General features: G+C 40.2%; 1 protein-coding gene across 5 annotated transcripts in view; it reads right to left on the bottom strand.

Annotated features, from left to right (window-relative positions):
* Window positions 1-19,293, bottom strand: part of TNFRSF19 (TNF receptor superfamily member 19) — a 62,503-nt gene that overhangs the window by 19,722 nt on the left and 23,488 nt on the right. For all 5 annotated transcript variants that reach the window (XM_079973975.1, XM_079973973.1, XM_079973971.1 and 2 more), the window contains 3 exons: window positions 18,801-18,911; window positions 9,955-10,133; window positions 8,077-8,162 (listed from right to left, as the gene is read on the bottom strand). In XM_079973975.1, coding sequence (XP_079830101.1) covers window positions 8,077-8,162; window positions 9,955-10,133; window positions 18,801-18,911 — 376 coding nt within the window. The remainder of the gene's footprint in view (window positions 1-8,076; window positions 8,163-9,954; window positions 10,134-18,800; window positions 18,912-19,293) is intronic.

Below are 19,293 nucleotides of genomic sequence, written 5' to 3'. Positions count from 1 at the left end.
GTAATGATTAAGTTAAATATCTTTCAGACATATTATACCTAAAACAAACACTCACTCAGCCTCTGGCAAAGAATGATGCTAATTATAGGATTGACTCAAGAGATGAAAGGTTGCTTCTAGTACTAACTTGTGCAGAAGGCTGGTTAAGAGAAATACTGACATTCTCAATCCCTGTAGTTCAAATTAACACCTTCTTCACCCTTTCCACATCATAAAGTTAAAACATTACAGACTATTGGTATAATCCTTTTAGTTCATAAAACTCATGTTTCTACCCTTGCTATATGCACCAAGATGTGCCTGTTAGGGGAAATGGAAGGACTGTGTATCTCCTTCCAGTTTGACCATGAAATAGTGGGGCTCTACGGTCTTACAGCAGAATGGAGAAAGTTGAGCTGGGATATCAGAGACATGCACAGACCTCCTTTTACACAGAATTAGGCTCCCTCAGAGGTCTAAAGAGGCCCAGGCTTCTTCCTCCTTTGAAGTCCATATCCGTAATAAAAATAAAAATGACAAGTCAACACATAAAAACAAAACAAGGTACCCCCACCATTTCAACAACCAGAACAAGAAATAAAAATGATATGTATGACAGCAAGTCTGAGAACAAAACTCACAGGTAGGATGGGAAAAATTTGGACAACTGAAACTCCTTGGATTCTCACAACTTTAGGCTGCAAAACTAACACACATACCTGCGAGGAAGCCCCACTGAATTCAAAAGAACTTACTTCTGAGTAGACATGGTTAGGATTTCACTAATCATACTGTGAGGGAAGAGGTTAAATCATACCCCACACCCCGTGATAGGCCACAATAGCCGTAGGTGCTTTATGAGAGAGGAGCAATAAGACAGGTATTTGTTGTGGCCTATATGTATCCTCTGGGCTCCATATATGTATCTAAGTAATTAATATGGATAAACAGGAATTCTAACATAACTGAATTTATATGCCAATGGATAGCTATTCAAACACAAGAGGAGTTCAGTTTTCAGTTCAAATATTCCTAAAGAAACTGGAAATTAGCCAGCTTAATGTACGTTGTAAGATATTTGAATACCACACAAAATACCTAGTTTTTAGGGGGTGAAACAAAGAAAAAAAATTATTTCCCCCCCCCAGCCCCAAAGAGCAAAGAAGCCAAGAGAGCCAGCAGGATGGATCCCGCTGGCTGTCTTGGCTTCCTCTTTAGCCACACACTCCTCTTTAGCCGGGAGAGGCTGTGAGCGGCTTCGTTTTTAGCCGTGGGGCTGGGGCGGGGGAAGCACGAGCTTCCCCCGACCCCAGCCCCCAGAACAGGTCCGGGAACGGAGGCAAGGTTGCGCAGCCTTGCCGCCGCTCCCAGAGCTTGCGGGCTGGGGGAGCGCTCCTAAGGTTTGCGGATAGCTTCCTGAAGCCTGGAGGGCTCTCAGAGAAAGCCTGCATTCGCTCCATAGGACGCACACACATTTCCCCTTCATTTTTGGAGGGGAAAAAGTACGTCCTATAGAGCGAAAAATACGGTACCCATCAGAAAAAGGCACATTTTTTACAGATTGAGCAGGAATAGTATATTCTATCTTTAAAGCTTTGATATATTCTATCTTTAAAGCTTTTTTCTCCATCAAGTAGTGTGAATAACCATGTACAGAGCTGACTTGCAAAACACTGAGTATGCAACCTGCTTAATAAACACAATGGGACATCCCTGGGGTGCACTGTTTTCAGTCATCTGGAGTCTCCTCAGGAGGGTGAGGCCTAGTCAGAGAATAAAATACTGAGACAGCACTTTTAAAGGTAATTTTAAGAAAAGCTGGAGGGAAAGAAGTCAAGTCAGTAAGCCAAAAGCATGAGTGGCAAAAATATGTTAGCTGATTGTCTTAGAGGTGCTTCAGAGGACTTCTGAGCTCCAGGGAAGGAGCAGTCTAGACACAAAATTTGGGGGGGGGGAGGCAACTCAGTATGATGCATGATAAATAAAGACCTCAGCTGTCAAAAGAAAAGCACTGGCTTGTGTTTTTCAGCCTCCATACATGGCTACTTATTAACAAGGGAGTTTGGTGGAAATAATGGGGACAGAAAGACTTGGGCAGCACATTTGTTTCAAAGTGTGTCCAGCTGAAATCAACGTGGATGTATTTTTAAAAAAGAAAATAGAATTAAGAAACTAGTAGGAATGGGTAGTATTCAACTTAGTTTGACTCAGAGCATACCCAGTGAAATTAATGAACCTAATTTAGGCATGCTTATTAATTTCAATGGGTCTGTGAGTAAAACATCATCCAGTGTTTTGAACATGTTTCTGTTATACAGACACAAACATTTTATTTCTGCCTAATGCTCTCTCACACCTCTTTCTGCCTGATAGCTCTGAGAGGCCAGGCAGATGAACTAGCTATAATCTAGGCATTACAAGCTTCTGAAGTGTGTACCAACTGATATGGAGAAAGCAACTAGCTACAAACAGCTTATAACAAAACACAGGGAAGAAAAGCAAATGGAAAATTCTCTTCCTGCTGTTGTTATTAATTGTGCACAATTAAGTGCAACAACAACAATTTATTATTTGTACCCTGCCCATCTGACTACTTATTTCTCTATTTCTTTAATGCATTGAGCTACTCATTTTCCTCCCTTCCTTTGCTGGTAATATTAGTTTTGCTTTTTTTCTTTCTCGACTCTTGATACAAAAGGATTAATGCTAATGCAGAAGTCTCTAAGAATACCTTTTACCTATTTAAGCCCTGAGACAATAGCCGTGTGTTTGGCTTTTGTAGACCTTTTGAGGAAAACACTAGCAGGAAGGGAGGTTTGTACAGTGAACAATCTAGCCATTCATTGTGCCTTATTTCCTTGAGAAAAATATAAAGCCACCAATGACTGGCAGGTCACAGGAGAAAGTAAAAGGGAATACTAATGTCACCTAAAAGATAGTATCTCGATCTCTACTATCTGCAATTAGTAAAATTAATTCTAATCAAATACAAACCTGCTTCCTAACCCCCATAGTACAATCAGATGGATCCAAAGGAAGCTGGAGAAAAAATGCAACATAAATGAGCATCATCCATGAACAGCCAGCATGGAAAGCCTACAGCTCTGTGACAAAGGACATGCTATGTAAGCTGAAGGACCCATGGCGCAGTTCACAGCATTGCTAGTTCAATTTATTTATTCAGTTTCACATTTTAAAAACCCCTCTAAAAACAAACATTTAAAAGCCCATTCCACTAGCTTTTAAGAGCCCTTGAAAGAAATACACTTTTCACTTTGCACCACACACCATCCCACTATCACCTTGCAATCTGGCTAACAGCATGAGGAAGCTATGATGGAGCATGATCCTCTAGTGCACTGCATTTTGTCACTTAGATGACAAGTGATTGAGGGAAATGAGAAGAGAGGCTTGAAAAAATGTCCCCCTTTTCTCCTTTGCTGCTGCTACACCCAGCCAATTCATCAGGTAAGGAGATGGAAGGGGGAATGTTTGAGGCACATGGCTCAGCCATGGGCCCAGTGGAGGTAAGCAAACCTGCTCCAAGGCAATCAAATTTTATTTTGGGAAACACACCCACACACCCAGTGTGTTGCTTACATTTCATGACATCTAAGCTTTCTTTTCATTTCTGACTTGCAGCCGCTGTGAACAAAAACTACAAACTTGTGAAGCTCTTTCTATAAACCTCGATTCTAGAATATGTCTTTGTCAAATGACACTATTTACATTATCTTGTTTTGCCACCCACCCACCCACCCACCCAAGGTTTTTTCCCCAGTAAGTAGCAAAGTTGTGGAAAAACTAGTTGAAGGCAGCTAGGTGCACACTGTGCTTTTGGCTAGCATAAGATAGGCCTTAGGGAAGGAGCGCATAGACATTTTGGCAACACTGCAATGAATAGTGAAACTGTACCATGTATATCAGTATTGCTGGTCAAGCAGAGGGCCTCTGAATAGGGGCTACAGAATTCAGTTCTAGTTTTGCCACTCTTTTAAAAGCATAATAAGAGCCATATTGATTGGTTTTATAAGCTGGGATTAAAAGAAAGGTCTATAGTCCTTTATATGACTCTTCCAAAATTCAGTGCAGCCCAAATATAAGACTACTGCTACTCCATTCCAGGCATCTCACTAAATACAAACCTCTGCAGTCCTACCTGAATGTGATAGAACAGCAGAGTAACTGACATAAAATGTTGTGAAGACTCTCTTCTAATCAGACTGATATAAAGCAATATTTATTTTCCACCTTTCCTCCAAGGTGCTGTAAAGGTCCCCCCTCTCCCCATTTTATCCTCACAACATTTCTGCGAGGTAGGTTAGATTGAAATATGGTGAAATGGGAATCAGAAACTTGATCTCCCAGGTTCTTGTCCTAGTCCTAGAACTCTAGGGCTACTGCAGTCGGAAGCAGTGTACAGGCAGAAATGGGAAAATCTGAATGAATGGCAACAGATATGTTGTCAACTTTGCCAAAAAAAGCTCAAAGCTCAACAACTTTTGTGTCCATATTTTCTCTTTTTGAAATATGGCAACCCTAGCTATTACATCACACAAAGGGCAAATATGATTACAATATCTGAGGTGACATTTATTCCTCGTATAACTAAACACTAATGATGTATAATTAAACTATTAGTGATGACAAGGCACGCTTTTAAAATTCAATTTAGTTGCAACTGATTGTATTTATGATACTTCTGCAAATGACCTTCTTTTATAAAAGATATAATCACTGTAAGGTAACAAAGAAGGGTGTGATAAAATCAGAGAAAACCTGTAGTTAAATTCATTTATAGGATGTTTGTATTAAACTAAATTATCAAACTGATTTCACTTGTTTAACGTTCTTATTTCATAGTTTAATGAGCAAAAGATCTGAAGCTAACATCACACTATTAAACTGCTTAATATTGTTATTTCAACTTTCTAAAAACTCTCTTGCATGCTAAGCTTACCTTCACTAAAACCGCTATATATACTTAATATTTGGCAAAACATTTGTTTACAAGATGATACATATCAACCTCAGAATTCAAAATGCTGGGAAAAATAAACATCACTGCTTCATATAAAAATAGTATTATGAAACTGTATGTCTTGCAAACACATTATGTGAAGATAAAAGGCTTTATCACCAGCAGTAAAAAGCAATGGAATAGAGAAACACACAATGTCTTGATGTCGTGAAAACAGGGAAACTGTACTAGAAGTTACAGGGAGCCAAGAAACTAGACATGCAGCTGCTGTTTTTGGCAAGAGCCATGTGTTAGGAAAACATCTTCTGGCCTAAAGTTCAAAACATAGCTATAGTTTAGTCAGAAAATCTTGCAGAAAATCAATGCTTTTTTATTCCAGACACTGAAACATGAAGCAATCCAAAATGACTGCTCCCCGCATTAACTGGGGGCCAGCTTTTGCGTGTTTGCGCGCAGCCCCCCCTGGAGACTAGTAGACCCCCGGCAGGGTAGATGGCTTCACCGCGCCCCCCCCAAGCTGGATACCTGGAGGTTCCCGCCTAGCCTCATCAATCAGCCAATCCCGGCTGGGGTGTGTGTTGCCAAGGGAGTTGGCCAGGTAGAGTTAGGACCGCCAACACTCACAATAGAGGGTGTAACTTACCTGTTGCTCCTCAGTCGGCTCCTGAACTTCCCCCACCCTGCCCTCCCTCAGTTTATACCTTCTTTCGCAGTTTAACCTTCTTCCTTACAGCTATGCAGGCACTGCTGCGGTCCTAGATGGTCGTCATTGAGGGATCGGGAAGGAATTTCCCTGCATTGGCAGGCTCTGCCTTCCCCGTAGCAAAATGTCACAACTTTGGCAGTTTGTAGGCCTTGGGCGGAATCCTTTAGTCTATCTTCTCTCAATAGGGGGCATGAAGCAGTGACCCACCCACCCCCTGCAGCGGCGATCCTAGGGTTCCCCATTAAAGGGGTTATTTTGAGGAGAGGCACTGGCCATACGCCAATGGGTTGTTAGTGCTCTCCCCTACGACGCGGCAAAATGGGGGGCGGGCTCTCTGCTTGAACAGATTTTTTCCAGAGTCAGCCCAATCCCCACACACTTTGGATAACCCTGATGTTCCCCAGATCCCCGGCTGGGGACTGGGAGGGAAAAACGCCCAATGCCTAAGCCAAAGTCTTTCTACATCTGAGAATTTAATAAAGTTGTGGCCAATTTTAATCCCGTAACACGTTGTCAGGTATCATTATTCCTCCCGGGGGTCGCCTGGGGGAGGGGTCTCCGCCTGTCCATGCAAATGTGGAAGAGCAAACGTTTTATACAGCTTTGGACAATCGGTGGTGAAAATAAGATTAGCCCACATCTTGACTAAAAGAAGCTATGCAAAATAGGTACTGCCAGTGAAATTGTTCAGCTCTCATTCTCAATGAGCTTAATGTTTGCTATTTTTTAAACATTCTGCAACCAGTCTTGGAGAGCCAAGACTTAACAAGGGCTTGATTATTATTTGTTGTAATGAAATCCATCTGATTTTTAAAAGTTTTAAATAAATAAAACCCATCAGAAGATAACTGAGTAAAATTTAATGTAAGGTTTTTTTGTACACTTTCCTACCTTTATTAAAAAAAATTTCTTCTCAATACAGAAATAATTGAATATACTGTACATTAATTTAGTATTGTTTTAATTTCTGCTTAAAATCTTGCACTGCCATTGTACAATCAAATTTCTCTGTAAGTAAATGCAAATATTTGGACTTGCTTTTTAAATGAATTTATGCATAGGCTTCAGTTGCTATTATCATATGACACAGAATTTTTTGTTTACCCTATAAAGTTTACCCAAGAACGATAACAATTCTCTTGGCCTTTTACACCCCTTACTTGATCATTACAAAATCCTTTCAACTTTCTGATGGTCTTTTAACAACTCACAAGCAGCTTTTCCATGAGTAAATATTTAAACCATGTTTTAAAGAGGTCTACAGAGAGAGTGAAGATGAAAGCTAGCCCTGAAATTTATAGCCAGTTGGGTAATAATCAACTGCTTCCAGCATTCTGTAGTCCTCATTAATGCCCCACCATATGATGGGACTTTAACTCTGGAAGTGTAGCCTCAACTTGTATTCCAGAGCAAACAAAAATTTGCCAAAGCATACACATTGTGATTAATTTATATAGCCACATAACCTTAATATTTGCAACTTTTATCTATTTGAGATAAAGAATTAGCAGTGTACAAATGTATGCTTAATACTTGAATGAATTTGAAGCATTATGCAAAACATTATATGTTCTTACTAAAAATGCATTATTTTATTCACACATTACTATTTTATTTATTATTTATATCACACCTATGTATACTGTTCTTCACACAAATAAAAACAAATTAGAAAACTGCACCATGAATGGCATCAAAATACTAGAAAGATAGTTTGATACCAGAACTCATTATTAAACAGAACTACAGACACTGTTGGTTCATGTCAATATTAAAACATAACAAATGTGACCCATAGCAAAATGTTAGTGTGGGACACAGCCATTCACAGTTCCAGTTGGTTAGCCATGCCCTTCTGCACAGTACTCCATTTCATTCCTCCTCTTTGCCGTAAAGAGAAGGCATCCATTAAAACTACAAGGAAGCAAGGGCATACAAACAACTCGAGGATTATCCCCACTGCCAGGCTCAGCTTCAAATCTGGGATTGTTCTGCTCAGAAGTGAAGAGGAGCCAAGGTCAACAAGAACAAGGGCTGGGAAACCACTCAGAGAAACAATTACTGGTTAACATGCTTGTACACTATTCATCCATTTGTGGCTGAAGCTTGTGCCTCATACTGCAAGGGACAAGGCTCTCGAGTACCAGTTCTGCCTGGAGAAGGGCTGCCTAGTGTTTGTCCCATGTTAGAACCTGGGACAGTGCACTGGGAAATCAGCAGGGCCTAGGCTAGACAGCCTCTTTTAAAAGGCTAGGATTATCAAGCAGTTATGCCATTTGCTTTTCCAGGCGAGGTATTTGTGGCAACATATCAGTTTCAATTATCAAATTCAATTCAGCTGTACATGTTCAAAAAACCCCAAACAAACCTGAATTCAATATCATACTATTTTACTGTCAGGAACACTTACAGTGAGGTTCATAAGGAGGTGGAGGGTCACCACAAGGAACACATTCCATATCCTGAAAGCCCCCAAGCTTGGTTTTTCTATAGAATCTGAAAGACAGAGGAACAAATAACACATTCCTCATGTTGTCTACAAAATTTTAATAGCAGGACATACAGACATATTTCATAGATAAGGAAGAGTGTACCTAGAGAACAGCTCTGGAAAAATGTAAGTCAGTGACTAAGTTAGAGGATAAAATCCAATGTCTATTAATACCAAGAACAGATATTAAAGTTCTTAATGGGAGGGGGAAGGGAGCAATGAAACCAGCTTTCCTTTTAGCTATTTCCCCACCACCACTTGTTTCACAGTAGTAACATCAATTTCCAACACCACATCACCAAATAGCAGCATTCTGAGAAAGGTTCTGATGAGTGTGGGGACCTGTACAACATTCCAAACAGTTTATGTATGGAATTTCTGCCCATTCCCGCCTACCCAACAACAGTCTGTACATAATGATAAACAATGGTTTGCTGTGTTATGTGGATGAGCCTCCATAAGACCATGTGAAGCACTAGGCTAGCAGACTCTCCCATCTGTCCTCCCATGCAGCTGGGAGGAGCACTTCTACCAAGTTTCGATTCAAAGAATCTTGGCTAACTGTTATGTATAAGCTGGGAACCGTGATTCATGGCAAATGGTTGGTTAAACAAGCATATTAATAAATTCATGGTTTGAAGTTTGCTTGTTTAGTAACTAACCATTACAGTGGTACCTTGGTTTACAACCAAACGGAGGTCCGTTTCTAAACCAAAACAGGTTGTAACCTAAGGTGTGCTTTCGCTAATGTGACCTCCAAAATTTTTTTGTTTGTAATCCCCCCAAAAATGGGTTGTAATCCAAAAAAAGGTTGCAAACGGACATACACTTCTGGGTTTGACGTGTTTGTAATCCAAAACATATGCAAACCAAGACGTATGCAAACCAAGGTACCACTGTATATGATTTAATGTTTTTAAAGTAATGCTAAGCTGAGATTCTTTGAAACCAAACCTGGCAAAAGTCCTTCTAGCCATGGAACAGGAGTGGAAAGGAATAAATAGTAGAATCTGAAACTTTGTTTAGGGGCTCATGGAGGCTCATCCACATAGTGTTAAACCATGGTTTTGTGTATATGCAAATATAAGACCAATATAAGTCTTATATTTAACCATATATGAGAATATTTTAAGCTCTTGTTCCACAGCTGTGGTCACTCAAATAACAGAGATATCTACCTTTTTAAAGGTAGTGCCATCTTTCTGATAAAATTCTACGTGTTGTGCTGTGAAATAAACCAACTCTTTAGCACTAGCTTAAGCACGGTAGCATGAAAATTAGAATTTTTCATGTCAGAGTGATATTATGTTTACAACTTTTTTTAAATGACCAGAAAAGCGTGTGGAATACAGTAAGCCTGCAATTTACATTGGGTTATGTTCTGGGGATCGTGCCTAAAGCCAAAATAGTGTCTAGTCAAAACACATTGGGTTCAATGGCAGGTGGGATTGCCAAAGTCTTTTTTTCCTGGATGCCCACCCCCTATTTATTTGTTAAGTGTGTAAAGCTGAATGTGCACAAGCTAAATATACGTAATTTGAGGGGTTATTGTACATGTGGTTAATGGATTTCATAGTGCTGAAATAACGTAATGTTTCTCATTGAAGCACTGAAGTATTCATCAAGGACATGAAATCAGTCCTGAAGATATAATCAGCAAAACAAAAAGGTAGAGTCATCAGTCTATGATGGGAAAGCCAGCCAAGTCTCAGATTGTAGGGCTTTCTAAATCTGAACTGTGTTGTACTAACCCTGCAGACAAGTTATTTCTAGTTTCCTTATGATTCCTTAACTTACCCTGGCAAGCAGTCTCCACAAACAGCATTGCTGGTAGCAGAACAATTGGCTTTCTGAAATCGATTTATTAGAGCGCAGTCCAAACATGGTTTGCACTTCTGAAAGCCCCTGTCCTCCTTGAATCTGTTTGGTCTGCATGTCATGCACTGGGCATCCTCCCCATATCCAAAGCCGCATTCCTGTAGGGATTAACAAGCAAGAACACACTATTCAGAAATTTAGAAGCGTGAATAAAGGGAGATTGCAAGGATGAAGCAAAGACTCAGTGTAATTATTTCCGAGAATAAGACTTTCTAGAGACAAAAGCAATCCTTTCAGCAAGTTCAAATGTGTCTTCCACTACTAATAATCTCCCTTACTTCTATAAGCAATACTTATTCATCTACTTTATTTGAGAAACGGCTAAGCATTTGAATGATAAAGGACTCCATGGTCTCCCACAGCTACATTATTACAGGCTTATGGGAATTATTGAGCTGTCCATTATTAATTAAGCTGGGTTTGTGAAAATGCAGAAGCTCTAAGTTCTTAGACACTTACATCAAAACAGGAAAAATAAAAGCGTATCAAATGATAGTAGCTAATCTAAGAAAGTAAATAACCATTTGCAACTGTTTGAAATATGCATGTTTCATCTCTATAATAAAGTACAAAACTCTGCTTTTCACCAAAAAACAAGGAATCATGGATCCAATTTTTAAAAACCCAAATATTAACTACCAATATTAACATGTTTTCAATGTTTATTAGCAACACTGAGAACATAGTGAGGAGCTGGTGCTATGTATTTAAAATAGCTAGAATATGATAGTAATTAATTTAGCAAAATTGGAGTGCAAATTACTTTATTTAAGGAATGTGTGCACCTTCGTTCAATATTTCCAAGGTGGTTCACATAAATCATATAACAAATACAATAAAACAGCATCAATGACATTAATAAAATAGTAAAGCAAAACTGAATAAAAACAGCAACATAAAATATACCATTAAGTTAAAATTCTTGAGAAAATAAAAAGGGTATTTGACTGATGTGGATGATACATTACCTATAGCGCTCTGAGAAGTGAATTATTTAAGCAAGGTGCCACTATGAAGAAGGCCTTCTCCCCAGTCACCACCACCTGACTCATTTTAGATGGCTGGGGAGGTCTACTGAAAATAACCTCCGTGCATAGGCAGGTTTATGTGGGAGTCCACCATGTTGCTATTTTAGAGTGCTCATTATAAAGCCTTCCCTTACCCTCTTCCTTGCATATTTTTGTGGCAGTTTGCAGCCACTGTTTCAGTGCAAATTTAAAATGAATTGGTTTCTTCACTGTGTGGTACCAAATGTTTAGGGGGTCATACAGTAAGCATGATGACATCAAGTGCTATGTAGTCAACCAGATATGGTCCTGCGATGTCACTGAGTTCTCTAGTTGTCCTCACTCTAAAAAGGGAGTGCAAGTGTATCCCACACTTTCCTATTTCTTTGGGAAACCCTTTCCCTCCTTGTAATTTTCTATTGCCAAAACCAGCCAAGTGGTGTCTTTCTTGCAAAAGCTAACTCTACAAAAGCCCTCTGCTAGACATAATGATTAGCTTTGCCTTTAGGAAGCAGCTGAAAGACTCTCTCATTTGGCTTTAGGGAGGTTAAAGTTATGCCTGTTGTTGAAAAAAAAATTACTAAGATCAAATTCTTATTCAGAGTCATAAGAGTGGGCTACAATGTTCATAGTGGTCCCTTTTTGATAATAATAAGCACCAGTATGTCATTACTGCAAATATATTCCATAAACAAACTGCAAGGGACATCTGCATTTATATTGTTCTGGCAAATGGTAGTGGATAGGGGTGATATCAGGAACAAGAGTTTTAGAAACAGACACTTCTCCCACATCCTTCCCTTAAATACTAGATAAACTAAAAACACAGCATTTTAATATGAAGTAATTTGTTTCTTTTTAAAAAGCATATTGTATTTTGAAATGTGCATATTGTAGTTAGAGTTGCAAAGCATATTGTTAGAAAGAGCTAATTTTGAAGGACAAAATGTTATCCAGTAACTGCTTCAAAATAGTTCCTTTGAAGCCGTTCGCCATTTTGTGAGGCATTGTGGGAGCTCTTGGGTCTGGGAGGAGAAAGAGAGAAATAGAGTTGTTTACATATCGTGAATCAACTCCTCGGTGGGACTTAAGAGCGACAAATGCCAAAATTTACGATGGATAAAGTGATGTTATCTACGAAGGAGATATATGGAAACCATCTGGACTTAGTGGAGGAACGGGAAATCCACACAGGATTATTACACTTGCTATCGGCTTAAGGAGACTAACAGAAGAGATCGTAAAGGAAAAAGAGAAATTATACGAACAAGATATGATGTGGCAACACCAAGATAAGACTGGATAGAATTATGAACTTTGTTTGGACTGATTGGGACTGATTTGGACATTAACACAATAATAAGAAGATGATCTGAATTCCCCTTTGGATCTTGAAGTATGGGTTCCCCCAACAAAATTTAAAAATTTGGCTTTGTAATTCGGAATTTATATGATGTGATTTAATTTGATGTGATTGGCCAGTTAATAAAAATTATTTAAAAAAAAAAATAGTTCCTTTGAAAGACTTGCCAAAGATATGGAAGATGTGTTTTAAATAGCACATACAATAGACCAGTTTCCTGATTACTATGTTAAAAGCAAGCAAGATAATCTAACGTGTATCTAATTTAATGGAGAAAGAATTGGACAAAGTATAATAATTTATTTAGAAATTATCTATAAGCCTTCAGACTGATGCAAGCTATAATTAGGGCTAAACCCAAATGGCCCCTCAAATTTCACAGGCATATTTGACAAGGCATTAAAGGCAATGCATTTTTAGTGGGTATTATTTTTTGGGTTTAGGAAAACACTCACTGGCACTCTTGAAGTTCTGTCAGGCTAGTGGCTGCCATTCCTCCCCAACCTCCATATCACTAAGAAAGAGGCACTGTATTAAGGGAGAGAAACAAAAACAGTGGCTGCCACCTTGATGGCTCTTCAAGAGCTCAAATGTCATCAACCACTCCCAAAAAGAAGCCTGCTAAAAACAGTGGGAGGGACATGAATCTGACCTTTAGACAGTTTGTAAGTAAACCAATTCTTAACTTACCAAACCTGTGGTCTTTTCCTATGCTGGGGGTAGAGAGATGTTTTGGAACTTACAAGAGCCTTTTTTAAAGGTCTAACATTCCTTATTTCCATGCTTTAGTTTGCTGCATATTTTGTGATTTTAAATCTCTGCTAAGGGTTCTCTCATCAAAGAGTACTTGCCCCAAACTTAAGATCTTGGCAACCAGGAATTTTTACCTGTATTTTCTTGAACCAACAGATACAAGCTGTATATTGCTAACAGCGTACTGCTAACAGTGACTCCATCGAACAAGGGGAAGTAAATTGTTGTAGTGAATTCCATACCCATGAGTTAATAATACAAACACACATGAAGTTTATTTCCTCTTCTTTCCTCACCCCCCTCTCTCTCCCAAACAGCCCTGTCTCTCTTCCCCGTACCCCACTTTACTGGCTTCTCTATCAGGGCTTGGTCTAGTCATTTCATTGCTGGGACAAGGGTCCACCCTAGAAGATGCCATCTACCAACTGGAGACAGCAGTAGAGGAAGCCACCCAGGGGCATGGACGAGCCACCCCATTCCTTTCTCTCTGCAACCACATTCTGCCCCTTCTCAGTGCTTCATGCAACAAAGTAAAAGAAAACATAAAACCCTGTGTATTCCTAAGCATTTGAGTATTTTACTTGGGGGTATCATGACCCCCAAAGACTTTTCAGATATATTAATCCAACAGAGTGACAGAACTGGAGTAGAGGCAGAACTTTTAAGTCAGTCAGCCTCACTGACTCAATCTTCTGCTGCTCTCTTACCAAAATATCCCAGGCCACGGAGGGCTGGCAGAAGGGGGGGATATGGTAAGAATATGAAGGACCAAATGTGATCTTCCCAGAAGAAGCTCCAGCAAGGAAGCTGCGCAGAGAATGACAAGTCTTTTCCTGTGAGAACCAAGGCAACAGCCCCCTCCTCATTCTACCTCCCCAAATCTCTCAGTTCTGTAGTGAGCTTCCACCTGAGCCCATAGTAGAGGAGAGCAGCAACAAATCAGCTGAGAAAGGAGAAAGCTGCAGCCTGAATGAAACTCCTGTTCTGCCCCAGCAGGATAGGGAAGAACAGCCAATGTTTTGATTTATACTTGCATGTGAACATGTATCTTACATGTGTATTCACTGTAAGATACATGTTCACAAGCAAGTATAAATAAAATGTGGTTTTGGAGATCTTTAATATGGAGGCAGTTGTGTACCACAGGAGTTTGGATAATGCAATGGTAGAAAGATTTGGAAATTAGACAAGGTAGAATTTGGAAGGACAGGTAAAACAGCAATAGTTATCTATTCTGAAGAAGTAGGGAGAGCAGAAAGACACCATTCCATGAGTTCCACCATAGCCTGCAGGTGTGAAGTAATGACTTTATATTTGGGTGGTCCTGTTTTGCTTCCAAACTTACAGGCACTTGGCCACCCAAGCAAATGGGAGAAGACTCTGCCCCTGGAGATCTAAGTATCATAGGTTGTTGGACAAAAATCAGGTAAGATTTTAATGAGCAACGTTGCTCTGAGGTGTCAGAAACTGAAGAGCTAATATTTACCATCTATCCAAAGATAAAAGATGAAAAGAAGCAGTTAACCAAGGGAGAGGCTTTCACAAAAGATGGTTAGACAACCCTAAGTAAATCAAATCTGAGTCACCACCAGAATATCGCAACTTCTGTCATGAACTCTCAGTGTACTATGGGAAACATCTTGTCTATGGGAAACATCTTGTCTAAAGGACTATTATCAGAATTCATCCGCATTTGGATTTGTTGTTGTTGAGCTCAAATTAGGCAAACCAACCATGGTTAAGAAAAATCCACTGGGTTTGACCACAACCCCAAACTTTAGTTTAAAAAAGACACAATTTGTAAGCTAACAAGAAACCATGGATTCACTTCTCGGTTTGCTGTTAACAACAGCAAGTTGCCTAGGGTGGGTTCAGATGTCCAAGCAAGTCACAACAAATAATTATTTAGCTTTACATGCAAATGCAACCAGTCCGTAGCATAAAAATACTTTCTGCTCTTCCAAGTGGCAAAAAGCACATGTTGTTGTTTAGTCGTTTAGTCGTGTCCGACTCTTCGTGACCCCATGGACCAGAGAACGCCAGGCACTCCTGTCCTCCACTGCCCCCCGCAGCTTGGTCAGACTCATGCTGGTAACCTCGAAAACACTATCCAACCATCTCGTCCTCTGTCGCCCCCTTCTCCTTGTGCCCTCCATCTTTCCCAACATCAGGGTCTTCTCCAGGGAGTCTTCTCTTCTCATGAGGTGGCCAAAGTACTGGAGCCTCAGCTTCACAATCTGTCCGTCTCAGTGAGCACTCAGGGCTGATTTCCTTCAGAATGGAGAGGTTTGATCTTCTTGCAGTCCATGGGACTCTCAAGAGTCTCCTCCAGCACCATAATTCAAAAGCATCAATTCTTCGGCGATCAGCCTTCTTTATGGTCCAGCTCTCACTTCCATACATCACTACTGGGAAAACCATAGCTTTAACTATACGGACCTTTGTTGGCAAGGTGATGTCTCTACTTCTCAAGATGCTGTCTAGGCCTGTCATTGCCCTTCTCCCAAGAAGCAGGCGTCTTTTAATTTCGTGGCTGCTGTCACCATCTGCAGTGATCATGGAGCCCAAGAAAGTAAAATCTCTCACTGCCTCCATTTCTTCCCCTTCTATTTGCCAGGAGGTTATGGGACCAGTAGCCATGATCTTCGTTTTTTTGATGTTGAGCTTCAGACCATATTTTGCACTCTCCTCTTTCACCCTCAATAAAAGGTTCTTTAATTCCTCCTCACTTTCTGCCATCAAGGTTGTGTCATCTGCATATCTGAGGTTGTTGATATTTCTTCCGGCAATCCTAATTCCGGCTAGGGATTCATCCAGCCCAGCCTTTCGCATGATGAATTCTGCATATAAGTTAAATAAGCAGGGAGACAAAATGCAGCCTTGTCGTACTCCTTTCCCAATTTGGAACCAGTCAGTTGTTCCATATCCAGTTCTAACTGTAGCTTCTTGTCCCACATAGAGATTTCTCAGGAGACAGATGAGGTGATCAGGCACTCCCATTTCTTTTAGAACTTGCCATAGTTTGCCATGGTCGACACAGTCAAAGGCTTTTGCATAGTCAATGAAGCAGAAGTAAATGTCTTTCTGGAACTCTCTAGCTTTCTCCATAATCCAGCGCATGTTTGCAATTTGGTCTCTGGTTCCTCTGCCTCTTCTAAATCCAGCTTGCACTTCTGGGAGTTCTCGGTCCACATACTGCTTGAGCCTTCCTTGTAGAATTTTAAGCATAACCTTGCTAGCGTGAGAAATTAGTGCAATTGTGTGATAGTTGGAGCATTCTTTGGCACTGCCCTTCTTTGGGATTGGGATGTAGACTGATCTTCTCCAATCTTCTGGCCACTGCTGAGTTTTCCAAACTTGCTAGCATATTGAGTGTAGCACCTTAACAGCATCATCTTTTAAAATTTTAAATAGTTCAGCTGGAATATCATCACTTCCACTGGCCTTGTTATTAGCAGTGCTTTCTAAGGCCCATTTGACTTCACTCTCCAGGATGTCTGGCTCAAGGTCAGCAACCACACTACCTGGGGTATATGAGACATCCGTTTCTTTCTGGTATAATTCCTCTGTGTATTCTTGCCACCTCTTCTTGATGTCTTCTGCTTCTGTTAGGTCCTTTCCACTTTTGTCCTTTATTATGGCAATCTTTGTACGAAATGTTCCTTTCATATCTCCAATTTTCTTGAACAGATCTCTGGTTCTTCCCATTCTATTGCTTTCCTCTATTTCTTTGCATTGCTTGTTTAAGAAGGTCTTCTTGTCTCTCCTTGCTATTCTTTGGAAATCTGCATTCAATTTCCTGTATGTTTCACGATCTCCCTTGCATTTTGCTTGTCTTCTCTCCCCCGCTATTTGTAAGGCCTCATTGGACAGCCACTTTGCTTTCTTGCATTTCCTTTTCATTGGGATGGTTTTCGTTGTTGCCTCCTGTATAATGTTACGAGCCTCCATCCATAGTTCTTCAGGCACTCTGTCCACCAAATCTAAATCCTTAAACCTGTTCCTCACTTCCACTGTGTATTCATAAGGGATTTGACTTAGATTGTATCTTACCGGCCCAGTGGTTTTTCCTACTTTCTTCAGTTTAAGCTTGAATTTTGCTATAAGAAGCTGATGATCTAAGCCACAGTCAGCTCCAGGTCTTATTTTTGCTGACTGTATAGAGCTTCTCCATCTTTGGCTGCAGAGAATATAATCAATCTGATTTCGATGCTGCCCATCTGGTGATGTCCATGTGTAGAGTCGTCTCTTGTGTTGTTGGAAAAGCGTGTTTGTGATGACCAGCTTGTTCTCTTGACAGAACTCTATTAGCCTTTGCCCTGCTTCGTTTTGATCTCCAAGGCCAAACTTGCCAGTTGTTCCTTTTATCTCTTGACTCCCTACTTTAGCATTCCAATCCCCTATAATGAGAAGAACATCCTTCTTTGGTGTCACTTCTATAAGGTGTTGTAAGTCTTCATAGAATTGGTCAATTTCAGTTTCTTCAGCACCAGTAGTTGGTGCATAAACTTGGATTACTGTGATGTTAAAAGGTCTGCCTTGGATTCGTATCGAGATCATTCTATCATTTTTGAGACTGCATCCCAGTACAGCTTTTGCCACTCTTTTGTTGACTATGAGGGCCACTCCATTTCTTTTACGGGTTTCTTGCCCACAGTAGTAGATATGATGGTCATCCGAACTGAATTCACCCATTCCCGTCCATTTTAGTTCACTGATGCCCAGGATGTCAATATTTATTCTTGCCATCTCATTTTTGACCACCTCCAACTTACCCATGTTCATGGTTCTTACATTCCAGGTTCCTATGCAATATTTTTCTTTACAGCATTGGACTTTCCTTTCGCTTCCAGGCATATCCGCAACTGAGCGTCCTTTCGGCTTTGGCCCAGCCGCTTCATCAGCTCTGGATCTACTTGTACTTGCCCTCCGCTCTTCCCCAGTAGCATGTTGGACGCCTTCCGACCTGAGGGGCTCATCTTCCAGCGTCATAGCAGCAGTATTAAATGTTATTTATGACACTCATAAGATGCACAGCTTTTCATTTAACTAAAAGCAGTGAAGAAAGGGTGTAATGTTCTTTAAGAATAAAATCTCCTACTAAATTTTAAGCTTGTGGATGCTCTGAGCAAATCAGTTCAAAGAAAGCAGAAACCACAAAGCTTCTGTTTTAACATTTTTACTCCAGAACCAAATATGGCTAAGAATCTAATCACATATTTCATGTTTTTGTATATAAAGGAATGGCCTAAAAGTTATGAATAGCCTCATAACTATATAAAATGATTCTGACAAAGTGTATCACAGAATATTGGTTGCTGTGAATACCAGCTGCTGTGGAACACAAATGTGAGGGTGCCATTGTGCATGTGTCATCTTTGTGGGCTTCCCATAGACATCTGGTAGGCCTCTATGGGAAAGCAGTGCTGGATTAGATGGGCCTTTGGGCCTAACCTAGCAGAACTGTTCTTAAATTCTTAATACTGGGAATCTAAATATTTTTAACAAAACACTTGCTTGTCATTTCTAAGTGCCATTTCACAACCCTCAGTGACTCAATACATAATACTCAAGTTAATCTCAATAACTGTGAAATAGGATCAAAAGAAAAAATGGTTTAGAGAATGTGAATACATGCATACCTTAGACAGTTCCATGCCAGGTCCACATTGTTTGCATAGCATACAGTTTCCATCATGATCCCTGAACTCTTGCTCTCTACAGTCTCCAGTTTCACAAATTACAGTGTTTGTCTAAAAATGAAAATATAAAATTAATTAATAGTGCTTCAGTTAATCTCTTTCTATTGGTATAATCCTACATGTCTTGCTCCTCCCGCCTGGTGCTTTCAGGGTGTTGAGATTGCGCTCCCTGGCTGCAGTCCTGTATGCACATATCTGGGATTAGGTAAATGCCATCGAACGTTTGGCATCTGGCCCTTCTTAGGATCCAGAGCCTCTGACACCCCACACTGAAACACTCCATTTCAGGCCTTTTTGCAGGCTATAGTCAGTGAGAGGACCATTGGCAGTAGCCTTCAATCTTGCTGGTTGAAACAGTAACCTTACATTATTGGAGCTCTCTTTACTGGTGGATAAACCTATGCTTTATCCTAATCACCTCCAGTAGGAAAAA

Source organism: Podarcis cretensis (genome assembly GCF_951804945.1).
Source record: "Podarcis cretensis genome assembly, chromosome: 4".
Taxonomy (NCBI): Eukaryota; Metazoa; Chordata; class Lepidosauria; order Squamata; family Lacertidae; genus Podarcis; species Podarcis cretensis.
Note: the sequence above shows the minus strand (reverse complement) of the source record. Positions and strands in the feature narration are given on the sequence as shown.